Here is a 17,128-nt window from a genome sequence, read left to right on the forward strand (position 1 = left end):
GGTTGGAACTGATCCCCGACTATGACAATAGCCACTTTGTCTGTAGCTGGAGCATTATATCTCCTGACATGTTCTTCAGTGGGTGTTTTGTCTGCCTGGATGAAAATTTAGTGAGAAACCGAGGGGATCAAATTAAGTGCTATTTTGAACAAACACACCAACTTGTTTCGATTGTGAAGAAGCTCCTGTAGCTGCGAAATGATGGATCTCCTTACGGAGGTATGTATTTTATATCATGCATTGCCTTCGTCTCTATCATCACCGATACAGTACATTTAAAGAAATTTATGTTCACTATCTAGGAAGGGGAGCAGGGCGCCAGCTTTGTGACCGATTTTCAGTGACTTTGAAAGTTGGCACGAATTGGGCAGCCACAATTTCCGCCTCAAATGACGTCATTTAGAAGCAGGATTTATATATCGTAATGTTTGATAGGAAATGCTTTGATTCAGTAGTGGATCCAGAAAAAAGAGTTCGCATTTGCTCTGGTGGTGCTTCAAGTTAAATTAATTTGATTTTGCCGCCAACACAACACATTCCTTTCGTTTCATTATGGATCTTCAGAACCTGACAGTAAGTGCATACGTGACTCATCTGGCCAATCAAAACATAGCGGCTGGAGCTTTAATCAGCACCTGGGTCATATCGAAATACAATATGATGGTATTACTTATGTGAATATAGTCTTATCTGTACGCGGGATTCAACTACATTTCCGACAACGACCGAAATTCGCTTTTATAGGAGGCATTGTTTCGTTAATGCCTGGTTGACAGGTAACTGACCTCTGGTCTTGGTCAGGACGGTGTGCTTTCGTTTCAGGTATCAGCCTTGAGTATTAGTTGGCTCCGATGCGGAATCTTCACATTTCCATTAAATGTTTCGGGGCGCGATGGCATCACAAAAGCATTTAAAACTTCAGAGTTTTTTAATTTTTGTAGGCAATAAAAACGCTACAAGGTCCTGAAGAGTTTACAAAAGCATAAAACAAAGTTCAAATGACCGGAATAGTACATTGCTTATTATTTTTGTTTTTTTTTTTTTTTTTTTGCTTTTTAACATTCTTAAAATTTAATTTATACGAGTATTATTCATATGAATATAAGTATGCTTCTGCGCTTACGATATATTTTTCGGCTCATTAAGTTTAAGGAATGTAACAAATTTAGATCGTGTTCTGTCGATTGTCGAGTATCTTATATGTATGAATTCAAAATAGTATTAATTGGGTATATAAGATACATAGATGCGGCTAATGATAAGAACATTGCTTTAAATTTTAACTTGAGTGAACCACGGACAATGTAAACTTTAGAAAAATATACAGCAACGGTCCAAGACAGACGCTACTTAGGCCATCGCCTCCACGACTCCATCATCAAAGATGATGGCCATAGTGATTCCAGGACAAATATTCTCGGGCATTTTCAATACTAATTCGCGCAACTTTACCACGCAATTATGTTCAGGCATTTCATCTTTGGGCACCGTCATTCCGCAGCCCTTGGGGCACCGAACATCCATTTTGGGATTATGGTCACAGCTAGCCAAATGCGATCGAAAATCCTCCACCTCACGGCATCCGTTCTCAAAATAGCAGCATGAGCTTGCGCATCAGGCAAGAGGCTGGCACCAACTGACTATTGAACAATTGTGCAAGATCCACCGGGCAGTTGGCACTAATGAATTTCGCAATGCACACACGGCAATAGGCGTGCTCGCAAATGAAGGACTGAACCGGATTCTCCAGGATATCGGTACATATCGGACATAAAGTTCTTCGTCGGTGCGACCGATAATAAGAGCTATGTCGAAGCCCATGATTGATTTTTGTTTCTTCTCAGGATTAGGTTTTCAATGATGCTCTGGCTAAAACAAAAAAAAAAAAACGAATGAAAATTTCAAATTTTAATTTGTTAAAAATAATGTTCTTAAACTTGGGCAAATTACCATAGACTTTTATATAGATATTGTCCGAATAAAAATTTTCGTTCGAAATGAATGTGTTGCGTTCAGTCGGTAAGTAAGGTTTTTTAGCACTGACATTAAATATCTCAGCCTACTAAATTTTAAATTCAATTCGAAAACATGAATTAATTCATCACGCCGACTTTGGTATACCCCATTGACCATTTATATTCTTGTCACTTCACTTCATCATCTCATCTTACGCATTTGTTGTCAAATGTGTTTGAATTGAAACAGGACTTAAATTTATCCAATACAAGAGACTTAATAAATGTTAAACTGAAAAATAGTCAGAATCGGCAATATAGTAGCTGAAAGGAGGAAATATTGTAAGATCTTTCTGAAAAAAGGTTAATTAAATTGCTTGTTTTGCTGAGAATGTACCACACATTTACGAGTCGTTTATTTGGTGTGTTCTTATTTTGCTGCCTTTACTTAACAACGAAATAAGCCCTTAAATTTGTCGACCTCATTGGTTGCCGCCATCGTCCTTCTTTTTAGCCTTCGGATGATTATCATCAAATTAGTGACAACGACAACACCAGTATCAGCAGCAACGGCAACAGCAAGTCTTACGTACATAAAGTGTTTCTGGTTGGAGTTGAGCCAGCGTTGTTAGTTAGTTGCGAGTCGTTGGAATCCTCCTGCCAGCCGGAAGTGTCGATTTTCATTAAATAGCGTTAGTTAAATTGGAAAAAGGTTGCCCTACTTATCAAATGAGACCGCTTCAGTGGGTCGAGAATCAAGTCAAATGAAAATTGCTGATAACTTTTTAATTCGCTTCATCATTTAAAAATGTAGCAAAATATATTAATACGTATGTATATACGTGTTATTAAAGAAGATGATTGATTTATTTAGAGTAACACATTACGGGAGTTAGTTGGTGGAAGGACTGCTCAATCTGCGCTGAAGTTGCCATTGAATATGCAAATCATCGAGGCTCCCATGAGCAACATTTCCAGAGGATCAAGTATGGGAAAAGTATTGCAAAAAATGTAACCCCATTGGTTGGTATGAATGCACTATGGCACATAACAAATCGCTGGAGACACTTGATGGATCATTACGGGACTTACTTAGAATCGCTCAACCATTCAGGAATGCGTTGATAATGTTGGCAAGAGATTTCAGACAAACGCCTCAAATGACGTCATTTAGAAGCAGGATTTATATATCGTAATGTTTGATAGGAAATGCTTTGATTCAGTAGTGGATCCAGAAAAAAGAGTTCGCATTTGCTCTGGTGGTGCTTCAAGTTAAGTTAATTTGATTTTGCCGCCAACACAACACATTCCTTTCGTTTCATTATGGATCTTCAGAACCTGACAGTAAGTGCATACGTGACTCATCTGGCCAATCAAAACATAGCGGATGGAGCTTTAATCAGCACCTGGGTCATATCGAAATACAATATGATGGTATTACTTATGTGAATATAGTCTTATCTGTACGCGGGATTCAACTACATTTCCGACAACGACCCAAATTCGCTTTTATAGGAGGCATTGTTTCGTTAATGCCTGGTTGACAGGTAACTGACCTCTGGTCTTGGTCAGGACGGTGTGCTTTCGTTTCAGGTATCAGCCTTGAGTATTAGTTGGCTCCGATGCGGAATCTTCACATTTCCATTAAATGTTTCGGGGCGCGATGGCATCACAAAAGCATTTAAAACTTCAGATTTTTTTAATTTTTGTAGGCAATAAAAACGCTACAAGGTCCTCAAGAGTTTACAAAGCGAAACGCAGAATAAAACAAACTTCAAATGACCGGAATAGTACATTGCTTATTATTTTTGTTTTTTTTTTCTTTTGCTTTTTAACATTCTTAAAATTTAATTTATACGAGTATTATTCATATGAATATAAGTATATGCTTCTGCGCTTACGATACATTTTTCGGCTCCTTAAGTTTAAGGAATGTAACAAATTTAGATCGTGTTCTGTCGATTGTCGAGTATCTTATATGTATGAATTCAAAATAGTATTAATTGGGTATATAAGATCCATAGATGCGGCTAATGATAAGAACATTGCTTTAAATTTCAACTTGAGTGAACCACGGACAATGTAAACTTTAGAAAAATATACAGCAACGGACCAAGACAGACGCTACTTAGGCCATCGACTCCACGACTCCATCATCAAAGATGATGGCCATACCGATTCCAGGACGAAGGTTCTCGGGCATGTGTCTGTTGTCGCAGCCCAGCATAACTACACAGGACTTAGCAGTCATAGTAATGGGCAAGATCCGTAAGACATACAGGACGAGGCTTTGATGATTCTCTCGACGGTTTTCGAAGTTCGCCAAACCTTCTGGCCAACGATCCTCGTGACACCGTTCAGGGATCTTGGTGATAAAATGCCAGGGACAATTACTTGCGCCGAGTCCATCCCTGATCCTCATGTGTAAAAATATATCTGGCGTGGATACGATACTTCCCCAGTTGGTAATACGGGCCAGTCTCAAGCCGTTGCGCCACTGCTTTAGTGAGTAGCGATCGAGCTGATCCCCAATATTTCCCACCACCGAATTTGTGTACGTCAAACCTGTGATATAATGCTGCAACATCTCTAGTTCCCGACAGTAGTACGACATGCGCTGCTGCTGACCATCCAAGGCCTCTTTCATTTTCAATACTAATTCGCGAACCTTTACCACGCAATTATGTTCAGGCATTTCATCTTTGGGCACCGTCATTCCGCAGCCCTTGGGGCACCAAACATCCATTTTGGGATTATGGTCACAGCTAGCCAAATGCGATCGAAAATCCTCACCCTCACGGCATCCGTTCTCAAAATAGCAGCACGAGCTTGAGCATCAGGCAAGAGGCTGGCACCAACTGACTATTGAACAATTGTGTACGATCCACCGGGCAGTTGTTCTTCACACTAATGCATTTCGCAATGCACTCACGGCAATAGGCGTGCTCGCAAATGGACGACTTAACCGGATTCTCCAGGATATCGGTACATATCGGACATAAAGTTCTTCGTCGGTGCGACCGATAATAAGAGCTATGTCGAAGTCCATGTTTGATTTTTGTTTCTTCTCAGGATTAGGGTTTCAATGATGCTCTGGCTAAAACAAAAAAAAAAAAAACGAAAGAAAATTTCAAATATTAATTTGTTAAAAATAATGTTCTTAATCTTGGGCAAATTACCATAGACTTTTATATAGATATTGTCCGAATAACTTGATTCTAAAAATTTTCGTTCGAAATGAATGTGTCGCTTTCAGTCGGTAAGTATTGTTTTTTTTTAGCACTGACATTAAATCTCTCAGCCTACTAAATTTTAGATTCAATTCGAAAACATGAATTAATTCAACACGCCGACTATGGTATACCCCATTGACCATTTATATTCTTGTCACTTCACTTCATCATCTTAGCTTACGCCTTTGTTGTCAAATGTGTTTGAATTGAAACAGGACTTAAATTTATCCAATACAAGAGACTTAATAAATGTTGAACTGAAAAATAGTCAGAATCGGCAATTTAGTAACTAAAAGGAGCAAATATTGTAAGATCTTGTTGAAAAAGGTTAATAAAATTGCTTGTTTTGCTGAGAATGTACGACACAATTACGAGTCGTTTATTTGGTGTGTTTTTATTTTGCTGCCTTTACTTAACAACGAAATAAGCCCTTAAATTTGTCGACCTCATTGGTTGCCGCCATCGTCCTTCTTTTTTGCCTTCGGATGATTATCATCAAATGAGTGGGACGCATCGTCGCTGACAACGACAACACCAGTATCAGCAGCAACGGCAACAGCAACTTGGGAACTGTGGCACGTACGCTGTTTACAATGAAAGGACAACAAAAGCAAATTTTAATAAACAATTAATAAACGAAATAAAAAAAGCCCTTAACGAGTCTCACGTACATAAAGTGTTTCTGGTTGCAGTTGAGCCAGCGTTGTTAGTTAGTTGCGAGTCGTTGGAATCCTCCTGCCAGCCAGAAGTGTCGATTTTCATTAAATAGCGTTAGTTAAATTGGAAAAATGTTGTTGTTGCCCTACTTATCAAATGAGACCGCTTCAGTGGGTCGAGAATCAAGTCAAATGAAAATTGCTGATAACTTTTTTAATTCGCTTCATCATTTAAAAATGTAGCAAAATATATTAATACGTATGTATATACGTGTTATTAAAGGAGCTGATTGATTACAGCAACATATTTAAGGAAAAAACAGAACACTTTTCGAATAGAATTTTAACAGTTATTAAATATCCTGGTGGACAAAACTTATTCAAAGGGATGAAAAAATTTCACAGAGACAGCTGCATTCGGAGATGAGCAAGCTTTGGTCACTTGGAAATGCAATTCAAAAAGAGTTTGCACCATATTCGGTCTTGTGACTGCTTGCTGTCCTTCACCTCCAACTGAGTTGTGGGAAAGAAAACATTCGCATTTGGTTGAGGATATTTTGCACATGGAACTGACAGAAGACATTTACAATGAATCGTTAATAGACATCGTAGACAAATAGTGGAGGTGGGCGCATCTTCTTAGATGCTCCATTCCTCATCAGATTGATAGCTTTATCTCTTGCTTCATCTGCAATAGGTGCGACATTATTAGCTGGTGGAAGGACTGCCCATTCTGCGCTGAAGTTGCCATTGAATATGCCAATCATCGAGGCTCCCATGTAACCAATGTAACCCCATTGGTTGGGATGAATGCACGATGGCACATAACATATCGCTGTTTGTGTTTTTTTGTGCGTGGATGAAAATTTTGTGAGTAGCCGAGGGCATCAAATCAAGTGCTATTTTGAACAAACACACCAAATTGTTTCGATTGTGGAGAAGCTCCTGTAGCTGCGAAATGATGGATCTCCTTACGGAGGTATGTATTTTATATCGTGCATTGCCTTCGTCTCTATCATCACCGATACAGTACATTTAAAGAAATTTATGTTCACTATCTAGGAAGGGGAGCAGGGCGCCAGCTTTGTGACCGATTTTCAGTGACTTTGAAAGTTGGCACGAATTGGGCAGCCACAATTTCCGCCTCAACTGACGTCATTTAGAAGCAGGAATTATATTTCGTAATGTTTGATAGTAAATGCTTTGATTCAGTAGTGGATCCAGAAAAAAGAGTTCGCATTTGCTCTGGTGGTGCTTCAAGTTAAGTTAATTTGATTTTGCCGCCAACACAACACATTCCTTTCGTTTCATTATGGATCTTCAGAACCTGACAGTAAGTGCATACGTGACTCATCTGGCCAATCAAAACATAGCGGATGGAGCTTTAATCAGCACCTGGGTCATATCGAAATACAATATGATGGTATTACTTATGTGAATATAGTCTTATCTGTACGCGGGATTCAACTACATTTCCGACAACGACCCAAATTCGCTTTTATAGGAGGCATTGTTTCGTTAATGCCTGGTTGACAGGTAACTGACCTCTGGTCTTGGTCAGGACGGTGTGCTTTCGTTTCAGGTATCAGCCTTGAGTATTAGTTGGCTCCGATGCGGAATCTTCACATTTCCATTAAATGTTTCGGGGCGCGATGGCATCACAAAAGCATTTAAAACTTCAGATTTTTTTAATTTTTGTAGGCAATAAAAAACGCTACAAGGTCCTGAAGAGTTTACAAAAGCATAAAACAAAGTTCAAATGACCGGAATAGTACATTGCTTATTATTTTTTTTTTTTTTTTTTTTGCTTTTTAACATTCTTAAAATTTAATTTATACGAGTATTATTCATATGAATATAAGTATGCTTCTGCGCTTACGATACATTTTTCGGCTCCTTAAGTTTAAGGAATGTAACAAATTTAGATCGTGTTCTGTCGTTTGTCGAGTATCTTATATGTATGAATTCAAAATAGTATTAATTGGGTATATAAGATCCATAGATGCGGCTAATGATAAGAACATTGCTTTAAATTTCAATTTGAGTGAACCACGGACAATATAAACTTTAGAAAAATATACAGCAACGGACCAAGACAGACGCTACTTAGGCCATCGACTCCACGACTCCATCATCAAAGATGATGGCCATACCGATTCCAGGACGAAGGTTCTCGGGCATGTGTCTGTTGTCGCAGCCCAGCATAACTACACAGGACTTAGCAGTCATAGTAATGGGCAAGATCCGTAAGACATACAGGACGAGGCTTTGATGATTCTCTCGACGGTTTTCGAGGTTCGCCAAACCTTCTGGCCAACGATCCTCGTGACACCGTTCAGGGATCTTGGTGATAAAATGCCAGGGACAATTACTTGCGCCGAGTCCATCCCTGATCCTCATGTGTAAAAATATATCTGGCGTGGATACGATACTTCCCCAGTTGGTAATACGGGCCAGTCTCAAGCCGTTGCGCCACTGCTTTAGTGAGTAGCGATCGAGCTGATCCCCAATATTTCCCACCACCGAATTTGTGTACGTCAAACCGGTGATGTAATGCTGCAACATCTCTAGTTCCCGACAGTAGTACGACATGCGCTGCTGCTGACCTCTTTCATTTTCAATACTAATTCGCGCAACTTTACCACGCAATTATGTTCAGGCATTTCATCTTTGGGCACCGTCATTCCGCAGCCCTTGGGGCACCAAACATCCATTTTGGGATTATGGTCACAGCTAGCCAAATGCGATCGAAAATCCTCCACCTCACGGCATCCGTTCTCAAAATAGCAGCATGAGCTTGCGGATCAGGTAAGAGGCTGGCACCAACTGACTATTGAACAATTGTGTAAGATCTACCGGGCAGTTGTTCTTCACACTAATGCATTTCGTAATGCACTCACGGCAATAGGCGTGCTCGCAAATGGACGACTGAACGTAATACGTATGTATATACGTGTTATTAAAGGAGCTGATTGATTACAGCAACACATTTAAGGAAAAAACAGAACACTTTTCGAATAGAATTTTAACAGTTATTAAATATCCTGGTGGACAAAACTTATTCAAAGGGATGAAAAATTTCACAGAGACAGCTGCATTCGGAGATGAGCAAGCTTTGGTCACTTGGAAATGCAATTCAAAAAGAGTTTGCACCATATTCGGTCTTGTGACTGCTTGCTGTCCTTCACCTCCAACTGAGTTGTGGGAAAGAAAACATTCGCATTTGGTTGAGGATATTTTGCACATGGAACTGACAGAAGACATTTACAATGAATCGTTAATAGACATCGTAGACAAATAGTGGAGGTGGGCGCATCTTCTTAGATGCTCCATTCCTCATCAGATTGATAGCTTTATCTCTTGCTTCATCTGGAATAGGTGCGACATTATTAGCTGGTGGAAGGACTGCCCATTCTGCGCTGAAGTTGCCATTGAATATGCAAATCATCGAGGCTCCCATGTAACCAATGTAACCCCATTGGTTGGGATGAATGCACGATGGCACATAACATATCGCTGTTTGTGTTTTTTTGTGCGTGGATGAAAATTTTGTGAGTAGCCGAGGGCATCAAATCAAGTGCTATTTTGAACAAACACACCAAATTGTTTCGATTGTGGAGAAGCTCCTGTAGCTGCGAAATGATGGATCTCCTTACGGAGGTATGTATTTTATATCGTGCATTGCCTTCGTCTCTATCATCACCGATACAGTACATTTAAAGAAATTTATGTTCACTATCTAGGAAGGGGAGCAGGGCGCCAGCTTTGTGACCGATTTTCAGTGACTTTGAAAGTTGGCACGAATTGGGCAGCCACAATTTCCGCCTCAACTGACGTCATTTAGAAGCAGGAATTATATTTCGTAATGTTTGATAGTAAATGCTTTGATTCAGTAGTGGATCCGGAAAAAAGAGTTCGCATTTGCTCTGGTGGTGCTTCAAGTTAAGGTAATTTGATTTTGCCGCCAGCACAACACATTCCTTTCGTTTCATTATGGATCTTCAGAGCCTGACAGTAAGTGCATACGTGACTCATCGGGACAATGAAAACATAGCGGCTGGAGCTTTAATCAGCACCTGGGTCATATCGAAATACAATATGATGTTATTACTTATTTGGATATAGTCTTATCTGTACGCGGGATTCAACTACATTTCCGCCGACGACCCAAATTCGCTTTTATAGGAGGCATTGTTTCGTTAATGCCTGGTTGACAGGTAACTGACCTCTGGTCTTTGTCAGGACAGTGTGCTTTCGTTTCACGTATCAGCCTTGAGTATTAGTTGGCCCCGAGGGGGAATTTTCACATTTCCATTAAATGTTTCGGAGCGCGATGGCATCACAAAAAGTCATGAAGAGTTTACAAAAGCGAAACGCAGCATAAAACAAAGTTCAAACGACCGGAATAGTACATTGCTTATTATTTTTGTTTTTTTTTTTTTGCCTTTTAACATTCTTAAAATTTAATTTATATGAGTGTTATTCATATGAATATAAGTATGTTTCTGCGCTTATGATACATTTTTCGGCTCCTTAAGTTTAAGGAATGTAACAAATTTAGATCGTGTTCTGTCGTTTGTCGAGTATCTTATATGTATGAATTCAAAATAGTATTAATTGGGTATATAAGATCCAAAGATGCGGCTAATGATAAGAACATTGCTTTAAATTTCAACTTGAGTGAACCACGGACAATGTAAACTTTAGAAAAATATACAGCAACGGACCAAGACAGACGCTACTTAGGCCATCGCCTCCACGACTCCATCATCAAAGATGATGGCCATACCGATTCCAGGACGAAGGTTCTCGGGCATGTGTCTGTTGTCGCAGCCCAGCATAACTACACAGGACTTAGCAGTCATAGTAATGGGCAAGATCCGTAAGACATACAGGACGAGGCTTTGATGATTCTCTCGAGCTGATCCCCAATATTTCCCACCACCGAATTTGTGTACGTCAAACCGGTGATGTAATGCTGCAACATCTCTAGTTCCCGACAGTAGTACGACATGCGCTGCTGCTGACCATCCAAGGCCTCTTTCATTTTCAATACCTCCTTACGCTGTTGCATCACTAATTCGCGCAACTTTACCACGCAATTATGTTCAGGTATTTCATCTTTGGGCACCGTCATTCCGCAGCCCTTGGGGCACCGAACATCCATTTTGGGAGTATGGTCACAGCTAGCCAAATGCGATCGAAAATCCTCCAACTCACGGCATCCGTTCTCAAAATAGCAGCATGAGCTTGCGCATCAGGTAAGAGGCTGGCACCAACTGACTATTGAACAATTGTGTAAGATCTACCGGGCAGTTGTTCTTCACACTAATGCATTTCGCAATGCACTCACGGCAATAGGCGTGCTCGCAAATGGACGACTGAACCGGATTCTCCAGGATATCGGTACATATCGGACATAAAAGTCCTTCGTCGGCGCGACCGATAATAAGAGCTATGTCGAAGTCCATGTTTGATTTTTGTTTCTTCCCAGGATTAGGGTGTCAATGATGCTCTGGCTAAAAAAAAAAAAAAACGAATGAAAATTTCAAATTTTAATTTGTTAAAAATAATTTTCTTAATCTTGGGCAAATTACCATAGACTTTTATATAGATATTGTCCGAATAACTTGATTCTAAAAATTTTCGTTCGAAATGAATGTGCCGCGTTCAGTCGGTAAGTATTGTTTTTTTAGCACTGACATTAAATCTCTCAGCCTACTAAATTTTAGATTCAATTCGAAAACATGAATTAATTCAACACGCCGACTATGGTATACCCCATTGACCATTTATATTCTTGTCACTTCATCATCTTAGCTTACGCCTTTGTTGTCAAATGTGTTTGAATTGAAACAGGACTTAAATTTATATAATACAAGAGACTTAATAAACGAGTCGTTTATTTGGTGTGTTCTTATTTTGCTGCCTTTACTTAACAACGAAATAAGCCCTTAAATTTGTCGACCTCATTTGTTGCCGCCATCGTTGTTGGACACGATGCAGAATTTTCACATTTCCATTAAATGTTTCTGGGCGCGATGGCATCACAAAAGCATTTAAAACTTCAGATTTTTTTAATTTTTGTAGGCAATAAAAACGCTACAAGGTCCTCAAGAGTTTACAAAAGCGAAACGCAGAATAAAACAAAGTTCAAATGACCGGAATAGTACATTGCTTATTTTTTTTTTTTTTTTTTTTTTTGCTTTTTAACATTCTTAAAATTTAATTTATACGAGTATTATTCATATGAATATAAGTATATGCTTCTGCGCTTACGATACATTTTTCGGCTCCTTAAGTTTAAGGAATGTAACAAATTTAGATCGTGTTCTGTCGTTTGTCGAGTATCTTATGTGTATGAATTCAAAATAGTATTAATTGGGCTGATCCCCAATATTTCCCACCACCGAATTTGTGTACGTCAAACCGGTGATGTAATGCTGCAAAATCTCTATATCCCGACAGTAGGATGAAATGCGCTGCTGCTGACCAGCCAAGGCCACTTTCATTTTCAAAATCTCCTTACGCTGTTGCATCACAAATTCGCGCAACTTTACCACGCAATTATGTTTAGACATCTCATCTTTGGGCACCTTCATTCCGCAACCCTTGGGGCACCTTACATCCCTTTTGGTATTATGGTAACAGCTAGCCAAATGCGATCGAAAATCCTCCAGCTGCACCACCTTTTGGCATCCGTTCTCAAAATAGCAGCACTTTATCTTCAAGCTCCCGAGCATGTTGCGCATCAGGCGAGAGGCTGGCACCAACTGACTATTGAACAATTGTGTACGATCCACCGGGCAGTTGTTCTTCACACTAATGCATTTCGCAATGCACTCACGGCAATAGGCGTGCTCGCAAATGGACGACTGAACTGGATTCTCCAGGATATTGGTACATATCGAACATAAAAAGTTCTTCGTCGGTGCGACCGATAATAAGAGCTATGTCGAAGCCCATGATTGATTTTTGTTTCTTCTCAGGATTAGGTTTTCAATGATGCTCTGGCTAAAACAAAAAAAAAAAAAACGAATGAAAATTTCAAATTTTAATTTGTTAAAAATAATGTTCTTAAACTTGGGCAAATTACCATATACTTTTATATAGATATTGTCCGAATAACTTGATTCTAAAAATTTTCATTCGAAATGAATGTGTCGCGTTCAGTCGGTAAGGTTTTTTTTAGCACTGACATTAAATCTCTCAGCCTACTAAATTTTAAATTCAATTCGAAAACATGAAGTAATTCATCACGCCGACTTTATACCCTATTGACCATTTACATTCTTGTCACTTCACTTCATCATCTCATCTTACGCCTTTGTTGTCAAATGTGTCTGATTGAATTGAAACAGGACTTAAATTTATCCAATACAAGAGACTTAATAAATGTTAAACTGAAAAATAGTCAGAATCGGCAATTTAGTAACTAAAAGGAGCAAATATTGTAAGATCTTGTTGAAAAAGGTTAATAAAATGGCTTGTTTTGCTGAGAATGTACGACACAATTACGAGTCGTTTATTTGGTGTGTTCTTATTTTGCTGCCTTTACTTAACAACGAAATAAGCCCTTAAATTTGTCGACCTCATTTGTTGCCGCCATCGTCCTTCTTTTTAGCCTTCGGATGATTATCATCAAATGAGTGGGACGCATCGTCGCTGACAACGACAACACCAGTATCAGCAGCAACGGCAACAGCAACTTGGGAACTGTGGCACGTACGCTGTTTACAATGAAAGGACAACAAAAGCAAATTTTAATAAACAATTAATAAACGAAATAAAAAAAAGCCCTTAACGAGTCTCACGTACATAAAGTGTTTCTGGTTGCAGTTGAGCCAGCGTTGTTAGTTAGTTGCGAGTCGTTGGAATCCTCCTGCCAGCCAGAAGTGTCGATTTTCATTAAATAGCGTTAGTTAAATTGGAAAAATGTTGTTGTTGCCCTACTTATCAAATGAGACCGCTTCAGTGGGTCGAGAATCAAGTCAAATGAAAATTGCTGATAACTTTTTAATTCGCTTCATCATTTAAAAATGTAGCAAAATATATTAATACGTATGTATATACGTGTTATTAAAGGAGCTGATTGATTACAGCAACATATTTAAGGAAAAAACAGAACACTTTTCGAATAGAATTTTAACAGTTATTAAATATCCTGGTGGACAAAACTTATTCAAAGGGATGAAAAATTTCACAGAGACAGCTGCATTCGGAGATGAGCAAGCTTTGGTCACTTGGAAATGCAATTCAAAAAGAGTTTGCACCATATTCGGTTTTGTGACTGCTTGCTGTCCTTCACCTCCAACTGAGTTGTGGGAAAGAAAACATTCGCATTTGGTTGAGGATATTTTGCACATGGAACTGACAGAAGACATTTACAATGAATCGTTAATAGACATCGTAGACAAATAGTGGAGGTGGGCGCATCTTCTTAGATGCTCCATTCCTCATCAGATTGATAGCTTTATCTCTTGCTTCATCTGCAATAGGTGCGACATTATTAGCTGGTGGAAGGACTGCCCATTCTGCGCTGAAGTTGCCATTGAATATGCCAATCATCGAGGCTCCCATGTAACCAATGTAACCCCATTGGTTGGGATGAATGCACGATGGCACATAACATATCGCTGTTTGTGTTTTTTTGTGCGTGGATGAAAATTTTGTGAGTAGCCGAGGGCATCAAATCAAGTGCTATTTTGAACAAACACACCAAATTGTTTCGATTGTGGAGAAGCTCCTGTAGCTGCGAAATGATGGATCTCCTTACGGAGGTATGTATTTTTATATCGTGCATTGCCTTCGTCTCTATCATCACCGATACAGTACATTTAAAGAAATTTATGTTCACTATCTAGGAAGGGGAGCAGGGCGCCAGCTTTGTGACCGATTTTCAGTGACTTTGAAAGTTGGCACGAATTGGGCAGCCACAATTTCCGCCTCAACTGACGTCATTTAGAAGCAGGAATTATATTTCGTAATGTTTGATAGTAAATGCTTTGATTCAGTAGTGGATCCGGAAAAAAGAGTTCGCATTTGCTCTGGTGGTGCTTCAAGTTAAGGCAATTTGATTTTGCCGCCAGCACAACACATTCCTTTCGTTTCATTATGGATCTTCAGAGCCTGACAGTAAGTGCATACGTGACTCATCGGGACAATGAAAACATAGCGGCTGGAGCTTTAATCAGCACCTGGGTCATATCGAAATACAATATGATGTTATTACTTATTTGGATATAGTCTTATCTGTACGCGGGATTCAACTACATTTCCGCCGACGACCCAAATTCGCTTTTATAGGAGGCATTGTTTCGTTAATGCCTGGTTGACAGGTAACTGACCTCTGGTCTTTGTCAGGACAGTGTGCTTTCGTTTCACGTAACAGCCTTGAGTATTAGTTGGCCCCGAGGGGGAATTTTCACATTTCCATTAAATGTTTCGGAGCGCGATGGCATCACAAAAAGTCATGAAGAGTTTACAAAAGCGAAACGCAGCATAAAACAAAGTTCAAACGACCGGAATAGTACATTGCTTATTATTTTTTTTTTTTTTTTTTTGCCTTTTAACATTCTTAAAATTTAATTTATATGAGTGTTATTCATATGAATATAAGTATATGTTTCTGCGCTTATGATACATTTTTCGGCTCCTTAAGTTTAAGGAATGTAACAAATTTAGATCGTGTTCTGTCGTTTGTCGAGTATCTTATATGTATGAATTCAAAATAGTATTAATTGGGTATATAAGATCCAAAGATGCGGCTAATGATAAGAACATTGCTTTAAATTTCAACTTGAGTGAACCACGGACAATGTAAACTTTAGAAAAATATACAGCAACGGACCAAGACAGACGCTACTTAGGCCATCGCCTCCACGACTCCATCATCAAAGATGATGGCCATACCGATTCCAGGACGAAGGTTCTCGGGCATGTGTCTGTTGTCGCAGCCCAGCATAACTACACAGGACTTAGCAGTCATAGTAATGGGCAAGATCCGTAAGACATACAGGACGAGGCTTTGATGATTCTCTCGAGCTGATCCCCAATATTTCCCACCACCGAATTTGTGTACGTCAAACCGGTGATGTAATGCTGCAACATCTCTAGTTCCCGACAGTAGTACGACATGCGCTGCTGCTGACCATCCAAGGCCTCTTTCATTTTCAATACCTCCTTACGCTGTTGCATCACTAATTCGCGCAACTTTACCACGCAATTATGTTCAGGTATTTCATCTTTGGGCACCGTCATTCCGCAGCCCTTGGGGCACCGAACATCCATTTTGGGATTATGGTCACAGCTAGCCAAATGCGATCGAAAATCCTCCAACTCACGGCATCCGTTCTCAAAATAGCAGCATGAGCTTGCGGATCAGGTAAGAGGCTGGCACCAACTGACTATTGAACAATTGTGTAAGATCTACCGGGCAGTTGTTCTTCACACTAATGCATTTCGCAATGCACTCACGGCAATAGGCGTGCTCGCAAATGGACGACTGAACGTAATACGTATGTATATACGTGTTATTAAAGGAGCTGATTGATTACAGCAACACATTTAAGGAAAAAACAGAACACTTTTCGAATAGAATTTTAACAGTTATTAAATATCCTGGTGGACAAAACTTATTCAAAGGGATGAAAAATTTCACAGAGACAGCTGCATTCGGAGATGAGCAAGCTTTGGTCACTTGGAAATGCAATTCAAAAAGAGTTTGCACCATATTCGGTCTTGTGACTGCTTGCTGTCCTTCACCTCCAACTGAGTTGTGGGAAAGAAAACATTCGCATTTGGTTGAGGATATTTTGCACATGGAACTGACAGAAGACATTTACAATGAATCGTTAATAGACATCGTAGACAAATAGTGGAGGTGGGCGCATCTTCTTAGATGCTCCATTCCTCATCAGATTGATAGCTTTATCTCTTGCTTCATCTGGAATAGGTGCGACATTATTAGCTGGTGGAAGGACTGCCCATTCTGCGCTGAAGTTGCCATTGAATATGCAAATCATCGAGGCTCCCATGTAACCAATGTAACCCCATTGGTTGGGATGAATGCACGATGGCACATAACATATCGCTGTTTGTGTTTTTTGTGCGTGGATGAAAATTTTGTGAGTAGCCGAGGGCATCAAATCAAGTGCTATTTTGAACAAACACACCAAATTGTTTCGATTGTGGAGAAGCTCCTGTAGCTGCGAAATGATGGATCTCCTTACGGAGGTATGTATTTTATATCGTGCATTGCCTTCGTCTCTATCATCACCGATAC

The 17,128-nt window shown here is 39.6% G+C and overlaps 3 protein-coding genes across 3 annotated transcripts; all 3 read right to left on the minus strand.

Moving 5' to 3' along the window:
* Positions 1 to 4,083: 4,083 nt before the first annotated feature.
* On the minus strand, positions 4,084 to 4,701 carry LOC137578665 (E3 ubiquitin-protein ligase NRDP1-like). Its single transcript, XM_068292237.1, has one exon. The coding sequence runs from the start codon at positions 4,699 to 4,701 to the stop codon at positions 4,084 to 4,086; it is 618 nt and encodes a 205-aa protein (XP_068148338.1).
* Positions 4,702 to 7,950: 3,249 nt separating this feature from the next.
* Positions 7,951 to 8,409, minus strand: LOC137578666 (E3 ubiquitin-protein ligase NRDP1-like). Its single transcript, XM_068292238.1, has one exon. It carries the CDS (start codon positions 8,407 to 8,409, stop codon positions 7,951 to 7,953), a length of 459 nt encoding a protein of 152 aa, XP_068148339.1.
* A 3,812-nt stretch (positions 8,410 to 12,221) lies between these two features.
* On the minus strand, positions 12,222 to 12,810 carry LOC137578667 (E3 ubiquitin-protein ligase NRDP1-like). Its single transcript, XM_068292239.1, has 2 exons — positions 12,692 to 12,810; positions 12,222 to 12,621 (listed from the first exon to the last, which is right to left on the minus strand). Exons 1-2 carry the CDS (start codon positions 12,808 to 12,810, stop codon positions 12,222 to 12,224), a joined length of 519 nt encoding a protein of 172 aa, XP_068148340.1.
* Positions 12,811 to 17,128: the final 4,318 nt, after the last annotated feature.

This window comes from Drosophila tropicalis, unplaced genomic scaffold (genome assembly GCF_018151085.1).
Source record: "Drosophila tropicalis isolate 14030-0801.00 unplaced genomic scaffold, ASM1815108v1 contig_629, whole genome shotgun sequence".
NCBI lineage: Eukaryota > Metazoa > Arthropoda > Insecta > Diptera > Drosophilidae > Drosophila > Drosophila tropicalis.